Source organism: Pavona decussata, unplaced genomic scaffold, assembly GCF_977016875.1.
Source record: "Pavona decussata unplaced genomic scaffold, jaPavDecu1.1 SCAFFOLD_190, whole genome shotgun sequence".
Classification (NCBI taxonomy): Eukaryota; Metazoa; Cnidaria; class Anthozoa; order Scleractinia; family Agariciidae; genus Pavona; species Pavona decussata.
Window position 1 is genome coordinate 1,702,053 of NW_028145599.1, and position 14,713 is coordinate 1,716,765.

Sequence of the window (14,713 nt, forward strand, 5' to 3'; positions counted from 1 at the left end):
TCCGGAATTGAATAGGACGTGATTTCCCAATAAGTAATAAATAGGTAAACAACGAGTAATCATGAACATCAATAGCAAATCAATGAGATCGATGATGAGTAATCGGTGACATCGATGAATAATTAATAGGCCACAATTTTTTGTTTTCGATTAATTATCGATTACTCATTGATTATCGGCAATAATCAATGACTAATCAGCTGATTACGATTACTCCTTGATGTCATTTGTCATTGATTAGTTAGTTCACAAATAGCAAGAAACTGAAATACCGTGGATGTGAAATGACACATTGCTCCCCAATCAAAACTGCAGTATAAATGAATGGGAAGAGAAGACAGAAATCGATTATCCGAGTTACTTACTCTTACCTCAAAAACTTTCCAAAGGGGATATTCAGGGTTACCAAACTTAACCAACTGACTGGACAGAAAAGCAGTTGACATACCTATGTTGATGGTTCATTTAGTGTTTTTATTTTTACTTAATTAAAAAGAGGACGTAACATTTAAGTCACAGGTGTTATATGTATTTTGCAACAGAACAATTCCTTTTACTTGTGGTACGGGTACCATTGCTATAATTTTATATCCAAAAAAACTAACAGCTGCATTCTAGAAATCAAGTTTTCTTTGTTTAAATTACAGTGACTTGATTCAAGTGAATTGATGAGTCCCGTGAGGTGAAGGGGGGGTTGCTTTCCATTGCAGCGAATATCAGTTTGAAGCAGCAGAAGGCTTGTCAAACTATGACAATCTTGTTCCTTCCTCCCTCACTTTTCTTCAAGCCAGGCTGTTTAGTGGGTGTGTACTTCACATCTATTGCTATCATATTGAAATTCTGCCAAAAGAGAGCAACGATAAAATAAATAAACTGAATTCAATTGAATCAACATTGCATTAAAATCTGCGAACGAGTGACCTTCCACACGTGCAAACTGGCGAGAAGCTGTAACCGTTGAGGTAATGGAGACTCGCGATGACCTATGGAGGCGACACACGCCCTGCACATACTTCTTTTATTTTTGCAGGTCAAAGGAAGCAAGAATATAAGGACCTTCCAGCTAAATTTAGAAGACCTTTTTTGACCTATGTTTTCGAAAACCAAAAATCAAAACGAATCTCAATAAAGCATAAGCATTGCTTACATGTACCTCAAAAAAGTGACTGAAATCTTAGGTATTTGATATATTAAATAAAAACTAAGCAAGTAAGGGACTTTGTAGACCAGAAACGTCTTACCTGGCCAGGCATAACTTCAGCATTTATCAGTTCTATACCGTCCACAACGGGCAAAGGAAAGCCAACTTCAGCAATTTCTGGGAAAAAATATTAATTGTGCTGGTGAGGCGACACCCAGGTAGTAATACATGGATCTGAGTAAAGTTTTTAAAATCTCCGTAAAGTCAATTGTTCTACTTTAATTGTTTTAATTTGCTGCAAGTATGTTCTGGCGGGCTTATAGCCATATCAATATGTTTATAGGAGAAAATCTGTGTATACGGCTGGAAAGATAAACGGGATTTTTCTTGTGGTAAACAAAAATTGCTATAACAGTGAGGTGTTTGTATTGGTTTTGATACACTACACTCAAGAAAATATAGCTTCATAGTAAGTTATCGATAACTTCCTTAATTGTTAATGTGCTTAAGAAATTCGAATTGTAAGTCCTCTAGGAGCTAGAAGGTTTAATAATTCATAACTACGAGAAGAAGAGATTATTGTGCAAAATGTTTGTTCCTTACTGTTCAATTGTGTGACGATGAGTTTGTCTGCAAATGCATCCAGGAAAAACTGAAGCAGTTTCATGTCCACCTAAAATTGAGACTAGTACGTTAAAAGACTTATTGTTTACTCGCAATCTTTTTGAATCTATATACTGAAATAACGGTTGGGCCTTATAAACTCTGACTAGTCTTTGTTTAATTTTTCCTGGGTAAGTATCCCGTTTTGTGACTCCACACGCTATTTTGTTGGCAACGTTTTTACGTGATCTTGCCCGGCTTGCTCCAATGCCGGAGCAGATCTGGTCAGACTAATTTGGAAAATGCACTAAAGTTCTACCTATTCACAACAGTCAAGCGTTTATCATCAATTACGACTAATTTAGAGAAGATACCCCGTTTATGAGAAAAAACTCCTGAAATCGATACCCAGTTTAAGACAGACCTCTATAAACCATACCCTATTGAACCAAACGTCGTTGTTTGGGCCAAATGAAGGGGTACCCACCCCACCCCCTGCGGTCCTTGAATTTGCGAGAAATAGCTCTATTTCACTACTGCAGTTATCAGACTCGAAGTTAAGACGATCAATCAAAAGTGCTATTATTTGGGTTGTATAAAAATGCTGTACTTAACCGAAATGTCTCCGATGGCTGACTTGATCAACTGGACGTTAATCCTAAAACCAAATAATGAGAACGAATGATCATTGAATAGCTTTAAAACAATAGTACGCAGTTTGTACCTACAGTACACGGCCCGAAAGCCACCCCCTCCCCCATGCATTGTCTTATACAAGTTACATATATTTTTTAATCGATTTTAAAAAAATCAATAAAGATTGCGAAGCGGTGACAGAATATTGTCGGGATGTTTGTCAGAATGTTTTCGGGCCCGGTAAATTACCGGGTCTTTCGAGAAACGGGCCCCAAGACAGGTCATATTTAGTCGTGGAGAAGACAATACAGTGTCAAATAGTCCTCAGAAAGTTGAACTAGGTCAAACTACACCTTCGTAACTCAAACCAAAGTTACTCCCCTAATAGTCAATCTAAAGTGATTAATTAACACTAAGTAACTGGACATTGATCTTTCCTCCCAATAACCTCGAACAGGTTTGCATTTGCCCTGATCGTTCTACCCACAGAATTTCACTGTATTTAAAAGGCACAATTTATAACAGTACGTCATACTTCAGCAGCGTTCCTCAAGCCCCAAAGGAACTGGGAAAATCGCAGTATATCAGCTAAGTCATCACAAAAACGGCAAGCAATAACTGTGTGAGGTGAATGACCTCATATCCGAATAGAGTGCTGACTCAATTCTTCTTTTAACTTGAATCGTATTCGACCCGGCTAAAATCTCATTTTGTCTAAGTTGCGACTACGCGAAAAGGTGCTGCCTGCTCACACTACGGTCAAGTCAAAGTAAAGCCCACATACTTGACCGTATCCACGTGTCCAGTGACGTTATTTCCTTTGACAGTAACTTTTGCGAGGGCAGAAATATTCTGAAAAGAAAACAAAGAAACAAGTACAAACAAAGCAAAGACGACAACCCAAGACAGAAATAAATAACAGCAAAAACAAAAGAGAGTAAAAGCACAACTCATGACATACAAGATTGTAAATTACCAGCATTCTATCATTGGTTGAAAGATCTTCAGTAAAGTTTATCAGAATAATAGTAATTGGAAAACTTTAAAGTTGGATCCGTCACAAGTCTATTGCATAATTTGGAAATTTTAAAATCCTGTTTGTATTAATTTATCAGGAAATCAAAAACGGAATTGTGATTCCCCATCAGATTTCCCACAGCATTACAAGCTCACATGTGGGGAAAACATCGAGCATACATAAGTCTATCCCAAAAGAATTGATAAAGAAGGGAACAGAACTAAAGCAGAAGAACTGAAGAGGCCCTTTTATAATTATATTTAAGACGTTCTCTATTGCAAACATAAAGGACAATGTTGCTTAGCAAAGTAGGCAAGAAATGTAAAAGTTTGAAAACGTTTTCCTCTAGTACAGAAAATATCTTCTTTTAAATCCCGCTTTTGTCTTTAGCTTTATGTATAATTCGGTTTACTTATGTATTAAGTAATTATTTGATTTTCTCACCACTCCCATGGTGAAGGTGTACACAAATGAGCCATTTTCCAGCTGCACAAAACATTCCGTCACACCGTTGATTGACAGCCTGACGCCAGCCGAGGACGTGGATATTTGGGGCCTCTGAGTGGAGTACGCTGCCAGTTGCATCGGACGATTCGGGTACGTCCTGTAAAGCTAACGGGGAACAATTCAAAGGAACTACGTTCTTATAAGAGTTAAGTTTCAAATAAATATAAATAACTATACCGTTTATTTGCCACATTGCAGAATCAACTGAATTAAAGGGCTATAAATTTACAATCAATAAATAATTAAACCTAGTAAACTATTGCGCAATGGAATAAATGTGATGGAATATTTTAAGCGTGGTGAATAAATGAGAATGATTTATTATTCACTAAGTGACACAGGCACACTCGGAAAAAAATCCGAGTGCTCCTATCATTAGTCAAGCCTAAGACCTTCCGATAACTGGTTCGGATGCTCTGCAACTGAGCTACAGGAGACTCGTGGGAGCTAAGGCCATTAAACTAGGTTCATGGGACAAACATCCTGCATACTGCTAGGAAAAAAATATTCCATCACATTTATTCCATTGCGCATATGCCACACATGACATTCCAATCCTAGCATTATGCAGGATGTTTGTCCCATGAATCTAGTTTAATGGCCCTAGTTCCCACGAGTCTCCTGTAATTCGGTGGTAGAGCATCCGATCGAACTAGTAATCGGAAGGTCTTAGGTTCGACTCTTGATAGGAGCACTCGGATTTTTTTCACTTACTGAATAATGCATTATTCTCATAGTAAACTATTTTGTTTTCGGTGAAGGTTAAGAGTCTGGTTGAACGTTTACGAAATGCGATGTGATTTGGGAAAGAAACGAGAGGGATTTAGATTTTCTAAACACTAGACAGTTCGACACCACGCGAGAGTTCGGCTTGTTAGCAGACTGTGTTGGTATCCATCTATTAATTATTAAGCTTTCCTTTAAATTTCTAATCACCTTAAAATCTAAAAGTTTCTCAATTTTCCCAAAATTCGCTGGTTCCGCCCTTTTTCTTTTGTACACAGATAATAAAAATCTTAAAAAAGATATAATCAAAGATATGATGTGGCTCCGCATTATAAACCTATTGAGGTATTTTTAGATTGCTTAAAACCTCGAAGACATGATAAAGATAAAATGCTGAAGCCTTACTAAACTCACAGCATTTAACCAGAATACCTCCATAACATAATTTTTATTATCTGTGTACAGACGAAAAAGGGCGGAACCAGCGAATTTTGGGAAAGTTGAGAAACTTTTAGATTTTAAGGTGATTAGAAATTTAAATTTTTTTTTTCTAATCACCTTAAAATCTAAACATTTCTCAATTTTCCCAAAATTCGCTGGTTCTGCCCTTTTATAATAAAAATCTTAAAAAATACATAATCAAAGATATGATATGGCTCTGCATTATAAACCTGTTGAGGTATTTTTAGATTGCTTAAAATCTCGAAGAAATGATAAAGATAAAATGCTGAAGACTTACAAAACTCACAGCATTTAACCAGAATGCCTCCATAACACATGATGGAATTCCGATACACATATAATGTTGCATTCAGATGTTTCGCACCGCATGTTATCAGTTTTCTTCAAGACTGACAATAAAATGATTTTTTTTGCACATCGACTCAGTGAATAACAAAAAGAGACATTTCCAACAATATCTTACTGTTTAAGTTATTTTAAGGATATAGTCACTAACCTTCGGTATGATCAGTTTAAACGTATTCGTGTTTAATGGGTAGGAAAAGTTTGGAGGAAGCTGCAAATCAACAAAGTAAAAAAAGAAGTACAAAAATAAATAAATAAATGCGTACATTGTAACATGAGAAAGCAGTGCTAAAAAATCTAAACATTTTCATCAACAATAGCTTAAATAATGAGACAGAGAAAGAATTTCTAGCCTGATGTAAATAGACTCCATTAAAGCAAGTTTCCTTGAAATGTAAACCTCTCTTTGTCGATATCTTTAATTTTGTTGCACAGATCAATCATTTGGAAGAAAAGCCCGATACGGTTAGGGGCAGTGTAATAATAGGTTTTTTCTTACAGCTAATCTGTTCGGCATGTCGACGTCTCTTTATATAAAGTCCTCAAATTCATTGTAGAGCGATGTTTGAGGAAGAATAATAGACGAACTAATCCTTCATTATTCCTTCTCGGACTGCGTATTTCTGTAATTAGTATAAAGATATAAATAGAAAATCAATTCATCAAGAGAAAACAAAGAAAATCACTACTGTGACCGAGGTTTGGACATGTGTTCCTAACTACCATAAAAATTTTGCCAACTTTAGCCTTGAATTTATCCAAGAATCATTGATCATTCGAGAAGCCATATCATACACTCGAAAGTGTGTTTTATCAGATATCCAAACACCTCGAAGTCGTTTGAAAAAACTCAGCTGAGCCCCGTTTTTTCAACCTACTTCACAGTGCTTTAGATATCTGATGAAACACGCTTTCTCGTGTTTGATGTATTACTTGAAAGACTTTTAAATTATCCACTGCAATAAAATTATCCATTTCCCATATTGCTGAAGAACTGATATATCAAACACGAGGGAGGCTGTTTTATCCGATTTCCAAACACCGGGCATCCTCGGACACCCAGGGGCAGACAGTTGGGTCAGGACGAAGCGAAAACCGCTAAGTTTACAAGGACGAAAGAGCGTTCGTTCTTGTAAATTTACACCGAGAAGTGGGCTGAAAAATCAAGGCGCCGCCGAGATTTTTAACCAATTTCGACGTACTCGGAAACTAAACAATCTTTCGATTGTTTGATATAGCTTCTCAAACCATAAACAATTCTTGGAGAAATTGAAAGCAATGATTCACCAACTTTTATGATAATTAAGATCACTTCTCCAAACACGGTAGCGGTAGCGGTTTCCTTCGTTTTCTCTTCATGAGTTATGAATGAGTTTGAGAACTTTGATGTGTCTACACGTTCATCTGCGCATATCACATGAATTAATTATCTGTAGGATACTATTAACAAAATAGAAATATAGAGAACTTTCAAGACTCGAAGATACATGTACATATATGAAGCTTACTTAAACTTACCATTGAAGGAGTGATAGTTTCGTTCAATACACCAGCTTGTTGAAAAACAAGTCCAGCTGTGTTGACAACATAGTCGGTCATCCAAAGATACGCCATCTTGACAGATTCTGACTCAGGAGGGAGGAGTGAAGGGGAAAATGGCGCCTCTCTTGGAGACGTCGCGGACATAAATTCTCCCTGGAATACATCGAATGGAAGGTTTACAAAAGAAGTATGGTTAAACCAACAAGTTATGATTACACGAGTATTTCTACCCCTCTATAGAGCAAAGCACAACCAAAGCCCATAGAAAGCTGCAATTACTCTCGACCGTCGCGTACGGAGAGAAGTCTGGTAGACATGAAGAAAAGCGTGCACTAATATCATACTGCTGCTATACAGACTAAAGAACTGAACAATTGTCCGAATTGTCATTTCTCGGATACTGATTATGGAAGATCACAACTCGTGGCTGTTTAGCTGATGACGTTTCACGCAGAGAAACAGTAATTGCACATATTACGCCATCAAAATATGGCAACTTATGACTATTAAAAATACCCAGGGTCGCCATGCATGTTCAGAATTAATATAGACAGGTAGACGCAAGCAAACAACAAAATGTTGTACTTCCAATCACTTTTTTCTTTATATTGTTTCTTTCTCATTGCATACAGCACTATGTCTTAATGTACCATTACTGACTGAATGTAAATGACATGTTTCTCATCAACATTAAACGAGTTTCTAGTTTTGAAGTGAGCAGAACTCTCCTGAACCCTAACCATCATTAACAGTCATTTTACGAAGTAAACAGTACCAGTGGAAAGTGTTGTTCCATCGATAGCGTTTTTAAAAGTGAGTGGACAAATTTGACTGGATTCCATCCTCAGGTAAAAGTTATAACCAAATTTTTAACTGACTCAAACTTTGCCCAAGAACTATTAACTTACCTTAATAAAAATGTCAGCGTAGGTCTCAGTGAAGTTGGGGTTTGAAACCAGCGAGTAGTTTATCAAAGCATATTTGTCGATTTGCTTTTGAACTACGAAAAAAAAAAAAAAAAATACATCGCGTGTAAATTTGGTATCTTAAGCTCTATTTTTACTGCATTGCAGTCTTCCTACAAAGTTTAAAGATCAGTGCTTTTCACCTTTGAGACCAATTCTTGCAACAAAGGTACGTAAATTATTTTGTATACACTGAGCCAAAGCCAACTGAAAATGTGAATGGTAGTGTGTACATACTCAGCTCTACCAAACTAAGAATAAAACCACAATATCGCTGGAAGTGATTAAATTCTAAAACGTACGCTAAGGAAAATGCCTGAATAGAGAGGTGGAGCTCTTGGTTTCAAAATAGTTATAATTTTTAAATCGTTCCAACGATGAGAAGAATTACTAGCTACAGTATCCATCGGACGTATCCTGTTAGCTAAAACAAACTTCAAATAAACCTACCTGGAAAGGTTGCGAGGGCCTTTTCCGCGTTGTCGTTTATGAGATCTGACGTTTCCTGACACAGCTATTCAAGACAGAGAGAGGATATGGTGTGATAATACAATGGACGTCAGAAAACACAAATGAGGGATAAAACACGATATTTAAGCGGTAAAATTATCGCCCAAATAATTCTTCCATGGCTCGTTAAGAAAGTAAACTCGGTCCTCGTCGATTTGATCTCAACAAAAACATTTTTACTTTACCTTGTTCTGTATCATTCCTTTAATTTTGCCATCAATGTAGCTATCAAAAAGATTGTACAGCCAACTACAAAACAGAAAATTGAAAATATTTAATTTTAAATCAGATCTGAGTACACCGAAACGATAGTCCTAACTGAATGTTTTAAAATATCGCATGCCAGTTCCTTACAGCGGTTACCAATAACAGTCGCGACCTATTGCCTTCAAAAAACTCCGATAAAGTTGCGTTTTGGTGGACGTCAATCATAGAAAATCCGTTGAAATTATTTTGAATTCTGAGAACATTTCAAGTCAGCAGAACCAAGAAATTGGCCGTTTTATCCGCTGAAAGATGGTAATCTTTATGAAAGTTAATTTCCAAGCGAGTTTATCTAAAAGAATGGGCATTGTTTAGATGAAGCCCTATTTTTTTAAACATCTCGGAAATCAATTTAAATAAAGTTTACGTTCTCCTGGCGAGATAAACTGATTCTTAGTTTCTTGCAGGGTTACATTGTTAGAATTCAAAATAATTTCAACGGCTTTTCTTTGGTTGACGTCCAAAAAGGAACTTTATCCGACTCTTTTGAAGACGGTATGTCTCGTGTTATTGGTAACCTCTGTAAGTTAAAGTCAACGAAAATAATGAAGTCGTTAATATCAAAGGAGAGAGGATTGGGCATTTCATGTCCGCATTATTTTTTTAGGGTTAAAACTTATCTTATGTTTCTCATCCCAAATAGGCATATTCTAACTATCAATTTAGAGGTCCATCCAACTACAAACCCAACCCAATTTGAAACGCAAAATGTTGTCCAATTACAAATAGACCCCCAAAGTGCTCTTTGGTGTGATGTTTATATTCTTATAGCACTTTAATTTCACTCACCTTGCACCTCCATGAAAGTGAATTTTGACGCTTCCTATGGAACTGGAGCAACCAGCGGCAGCAATGGTAGGATGACCTTTAGTGTCAACACCTGAGAAAGGCAATTTGTTTGATGAACTTCACTTGCTAATCCCTGGGTGTGTGAGTGTGTGTTTTTTAACTTTTTGCCCAATTGCAATAGGTGTAAGAAACACATAACTCCATAGCAGGCTTGGTTCTAACACGTGGCCGCAAGTAACCTTTCCCAGAAACGACATGGTTGTGCATGCCTCCTTGTGATGTCTCGTACAAAACGCGAGTCTTGAGCTTTAGAAGGTTTTTTAATCAAAGCATAATGGCTCAGAAACTACGGCAACTGAACGCCACGTTCTGGAATCTGTAATGGTACCAGTTGCTCTAATACAGTGGAACCTTCATTAAGGGGACATGATCAGAATGAAGAGAAGTGTCCCGTTAATGGAGGAGTCCTCTGAAAAGAGGTTGGATCGATTTTGTTAGTGATTAAGTACTTGATACACCATACTTCAACTGCCATTCATTAATTAGAATAAAGAACAAGTTCAAGCTTTGAAAGCTGTCAGCACTTGTGATTAGAATACAATAATCTTATCAATCCTCTTTGTCACGTGCCTAGTTGTCCCCTTAAGGAAGGTTCGAAAGCATTTACGACGTTTAAAACCTGTCCCCAATCCCTTAATAGAGGGGTCCTTTAGATTATCTGAACGTTTTTACAGAACAAAGGTTTGTGTCGCCTTAATGGAGGTATCCCAAACTAGAGGTTCCACTGTACCTCGAATTTCAAGCCTTTAAGCATTTGTCACCCACCTAGTTTAGCTTTAAGCGTCACCGCAAGGCCACTGACGTCCAAATCAAAGCTATCACCGCCACTTATATGGGGCCTGCAAATAAAGTGAATTGAACGGTGGCATCAATAATTTGTACTCTGTCGTTCCTTATTGCGCCAATTTTCGTTTGGAGGGAAGAATAATTCTCTCACAGTAACAATATTATACTGATTACTGAATTCAGCACTGATTACTGAATGTGATACGCCATGCTCATAGGTCGTCCAACACAATCCGAGCCCAAGGAAAACTGACAAAAAATCAAAGTAAATCAGCTCAATAACCGCAAAAACAGCGTGCAAAATACTTTAATTTGAGAAGTAGTTTCTCTAACTTGACTTGTATTCACGATGCGGCGGACTCTTTGAACAGAATTTAACAACTTTGGAAACACATATCAACATTTGCTTGCATAATAATAATAATAATAATAATAATAATAATAATAATAATAATAATAATAATAATAATAATAATAATAATAATCACACAAGCAACAAAAGCCACACTAGCGCGCCTCCTGTGGGTCTTTTCCCTATCTTTTATCAATTAACAGAACCAGTTCATATCTCACCAGTGGTCCTCTCGATAGTGCCAGTTTCCACTCAGAGATGTGGAAGCGCCAGAGATCTGGAGCTGAAGTCCAACGCCAGCATCTGTTTTGAATGTCGACGAGGGTATTGATAGAGAATTGAAGTGTATACTGCGAATGAAAAGAACGGCCTGCTCGTACCACAAAATGTACTTTATGATTTTACTGGACTACTTATCTAGAGTTCGCTGAAATCCTTTTTTCGTGCCTTATAATGGGGTTGAAGGTTGACGAGATTCAAGAAGTCTTGGGAAACTTGCAGGTGCATTTTCATAACACGTTAAATTGTGTTCTTGCTCTAATGAAAGGTGCGTGTGTGCGTGTGCTACGACAAGAGTAATTTTAAACCGGTGTTTCTGAAACACAAGCGTACCTTGAGAGCGAGTAGGACACATGTCCGACAGGTGTGTCAGCATCTCCAGAAATATCAGGGATGGTCGCTGTCTTGACTTTCTCATCGAGCATCTGGACGGCTATTGAATCAACTTAAAAAACAAAAGCCTTTCATTAGAAATACGCCAGATGGAACGAAGAGAGATTCCGAAAGGATGTCTGCGCAGAAAATGCCCAAACAAAGTAGCCAGGTTTAGAATTAGGTATAAACAACTTCTAAACAACCAATTTTCGGCAAATGGTCAAACTTTTTCTCTTGTTTAATTTAATGTCAGGGTTCACTTTCGTCGTGCCTAGCCAATTGTTTGTTCAAAAGTTCCTGGCCTTCCCGATAGTTCCAGGGTCTTTTAATGCAGCTTATTTTCACTAGTTCAGTTTTTATGAGATCTTAAAAAGGCAGATTTAAATGGGGTGTACAAACTGTGCATGAAACTATAAAAAAAGCTAAGAAAACAACAACGAAAACAGCAAAGGCAACGGAAGTCGGTACGGACATGTGAGTAAAATGCGAGCAAACTCTCTTAGGAGTGTGGAGAGACACTCGTGTAAGGGACGGTCCATTTTTCGACGACTTGCGGAACTGAGCACTAAATGCCTTGTATGAATAATTCTTTTACTAGTTACCACGACATTTCATCGCTCGTTTCGCAGTCCATGATCAGTTTTTTTTTTCTGTTCCGAGGCGCAACCCGCTCGCTTCCTTCCCGGAATTCACCTAAATACGGACCTTTTTGTCATCCACAAAATTCGGATCTCAGAGAACTTCACTTATTGTTTACTTCAATAAGTACCGCACATGTGTGCTCTGGTAACCTGTAACCACTGGAATGCGTGATACCAAAGTTGGCCTTAGTGCGGAAAAATGGGTATTACCGTACCCTTTCATCTACCGATTGAAAAAAGAACAGCAACAACAACAACAACAACAACAACAAAAAAACAGCCAAAAATGACAAAAAAGAAGAAAAACAAAAAACAAAATTGCAACACAATAAAAAACAAATGATGGGGAAATCAATCAATCAATCAATCAATCAATCAATCAATCAATCAATCAATCAATCAATCAATCAATCAATCAATCAATCAATCAATCAATCAATCAATCAATTAATTAAAAGTGTAAGCCAGAGCCAACATTTCACGTTCCAGAAGTGTTATACTAATGCCATCACTTGCGATTAGATTACGATATTTGCCCGGCCAAATTTTTACCAGGCTAAATCTTAGCGAGCGACCAACTACATTATAACAGAAAGCGAAAATGACTGCTAAGCCCGGGCCTGGTCACAAGTATAGGCTGGGAAATGTTAGGTACAATACAATAGTAGCAATCCACTTTTATACCAACGGAAATATTATGATTATTGTAAGTGAATCCGTTTGAATCTTAGACCACCAAATAGAATTGAACACTGAGGGTCAACAAACATCCGTTAAAATCTCTTTATGCTTGAGAGTTATTTCCTTATTAACAAAACAGGCACAGCCTGGTTATGAAACCTTGATTATTCATTATTAGCTGGTATTTGTCGGCGTACAGTGTATTTGCTCGCCTGATGTTCGTATTTCTTTTTAGCTGGCACGGAAACAGTACAATGTGACAGCTTAACCTCGAAGTGAAAGAAACTTCCTGCCAGATCGAGTGCCAAAACGTCTTCTAACTTCTAGAACAATTACACAAATTTATAATGATAGTGCGAAGAACTCAACACATTTCTGGCATGGGTTATGTTTGACGATGGCCAAAAATCGTATATTAAAATTTTAATTTCAAAGCACTTATAGACTGAGCGGAAATCGAACTTTTCTTTCCAATTTGGCTAAAGTTTGTTACAGATAAAACCATTCAAATTCCTGAAACATGGACTCTTTTGGGTTGAGTACTTTTTGTTGTTTGGTCGCACTGAATTTTGTTTGGGATGCCTGTTCACAGTTCCCTATTTTTTCCGTGTCATTGTCGAGGTCGCACGCTTTGATCGAGCTGCCCCCATCTTGCCTCATCGTTACTACAAACTAAGATGGCGGCGGCAGTCAAAGCACGGGACTCGACAATCGCACGGAAAAATAGAGGACTGTGAAGAGTCTACTAAAATGGTGAAATTGTCCATCTTCAGTTTTATTTACCGCTATCTGGTTAAATGAAGCGTGAGTGTTTAGTTGTCAGATCCCAAAAACAACTTTTGTCTTGGCGGCCAAAGTAACCCGAATTTTAGGCAGAAATATTCAGTTTAAAGGTATTCATTTTCTTACAGTATAGGTCAAAAAGTATCTACAGTTTCGTGTAGTTGTGTTTCACGGAAAATGGCAAAGTTTGCCTTTAGGCATATGAAAGGAAGGTTTTCGGTTTCATAACATGAAATAGAACTTAATGGGAACTAATTTGTGCGATTTTCTATTCGAACAACGGCACATCGGAAAAAAAAAAAGGAAAGAAAACGGTAGCAGCTTGAAAAAATTCGTGGAAAGGTTTTGCCTTTTGGGATCGGGCTACCAAAGTCTAATAAATAACCTATGCATGCGTTTCCCAAAAACCAAAAATTGAAAGTGGTTTCAGCATTTTTGTGACGCCGGACTGCGATATCATTTCACGGGTAAAAATGATGCAGGGAACCTTCAACAGCTATACACTATTGAGTCCTGGAGGATGTGAAAAATTTGCTAAGCGGGCAGGTATCGACAGATAGCTTTTACAGTCATTCTCGGATAGCGATTTCGCTTGAGTCCGTACATGTATGCACGTATTAAGTAACGCAACGAGACTATATTTTTTCTTTAACAGCTCGAAACAGAGATATTGGACTGTTTCTGAGAATAACTTAAATTTCAAGAGGTGAGAAAATGCCTAAATGAGGGAGAAGGCTACATAAAAGTTAAAAACGAAAGTTATTTCGAGATGTTTTGAAATGCACTGTTTCCGGTTCGTTCTGTCCCGACAAGCGATGTCACAACTCCAAGAAATGAATCTTTATCACGAAAATGTTATTTTGAAAGGTGTTCATTATGTTCAGAAGGAAGAATCAGGAAAAAAGAATCTACCGCAGCGATAACCAGCATTAAGTCATCTTTAAATATCAGAACGAACTAGATTAATTAGCAGTGAGAGGTCGTTGAAATTTCCGGTATAAAATAATATGTTTTGTAAACGAAAGTGGCGAGACTTACCATATTGTAGACCCTTGTCGGTAATGCGAAGACGAATACCAGGGTTTGTAGCCTGTGTCGAAACCAAAAGCAAAGCGATAAGGGCCGTAAGTATCGGTATTATAGTTCTCTTTGCCATGTTCGAAAGTTATGGAGTAAGCGAAGCCAAGATCAGAATTTGCAATTCAAAACCACATAGTGGTGTGATGCACGAATGATGACCTTTTACGG

General features: G+C 37.5%; 1 protein-coding gene across 1 annotated transcript; it reads right to left on the reverse strand.

Moving 5' to 3' along the window:
• Positions 1 to 453: 453 nt before the first annotated feature.
• LOC146462295 (bactericidal permeability-increasing protein-like) lies at positions 454 to 14,709 on the reverse strand. The gene is made up of 16 exons (XM_085085969.1): positions 14,504 to 14,709; positions 11,319 to 11,430; positions 10,928 to 11,056; positions 10,334 to 10,407; positions 9,509 to 9,599; positions 8,641 to 8,704; positions 8,396 to 8,459; positions 7,889 to 7,980; positions 6,957 to 7,133; positions 5,590 to 5,649; positions 3,843 to 4,010; positions 3,165 to 3,232; positions 2,360 to 2,402; positions 1,745 to 1,814; positions 1,242 to 1,318; positions 454 to 840 (listed from the first exon to the last, which is right to left on the reverse strand). The coding sequence occupies exons 1-16, from the start codon at positions 14,619 to 14,621 to the stop codon at positions 742 to 744; spliced, it is 1,506 nt and encodes a 501-aa protein (XP_084942095.1). The 5' UTR covers positions 14,622 to 14,709; the 3' UTR covers positions 454 to 741.
• Between the last annotated feature and the right edge of the window lie 4 nt (positions 14,710 to 14,713).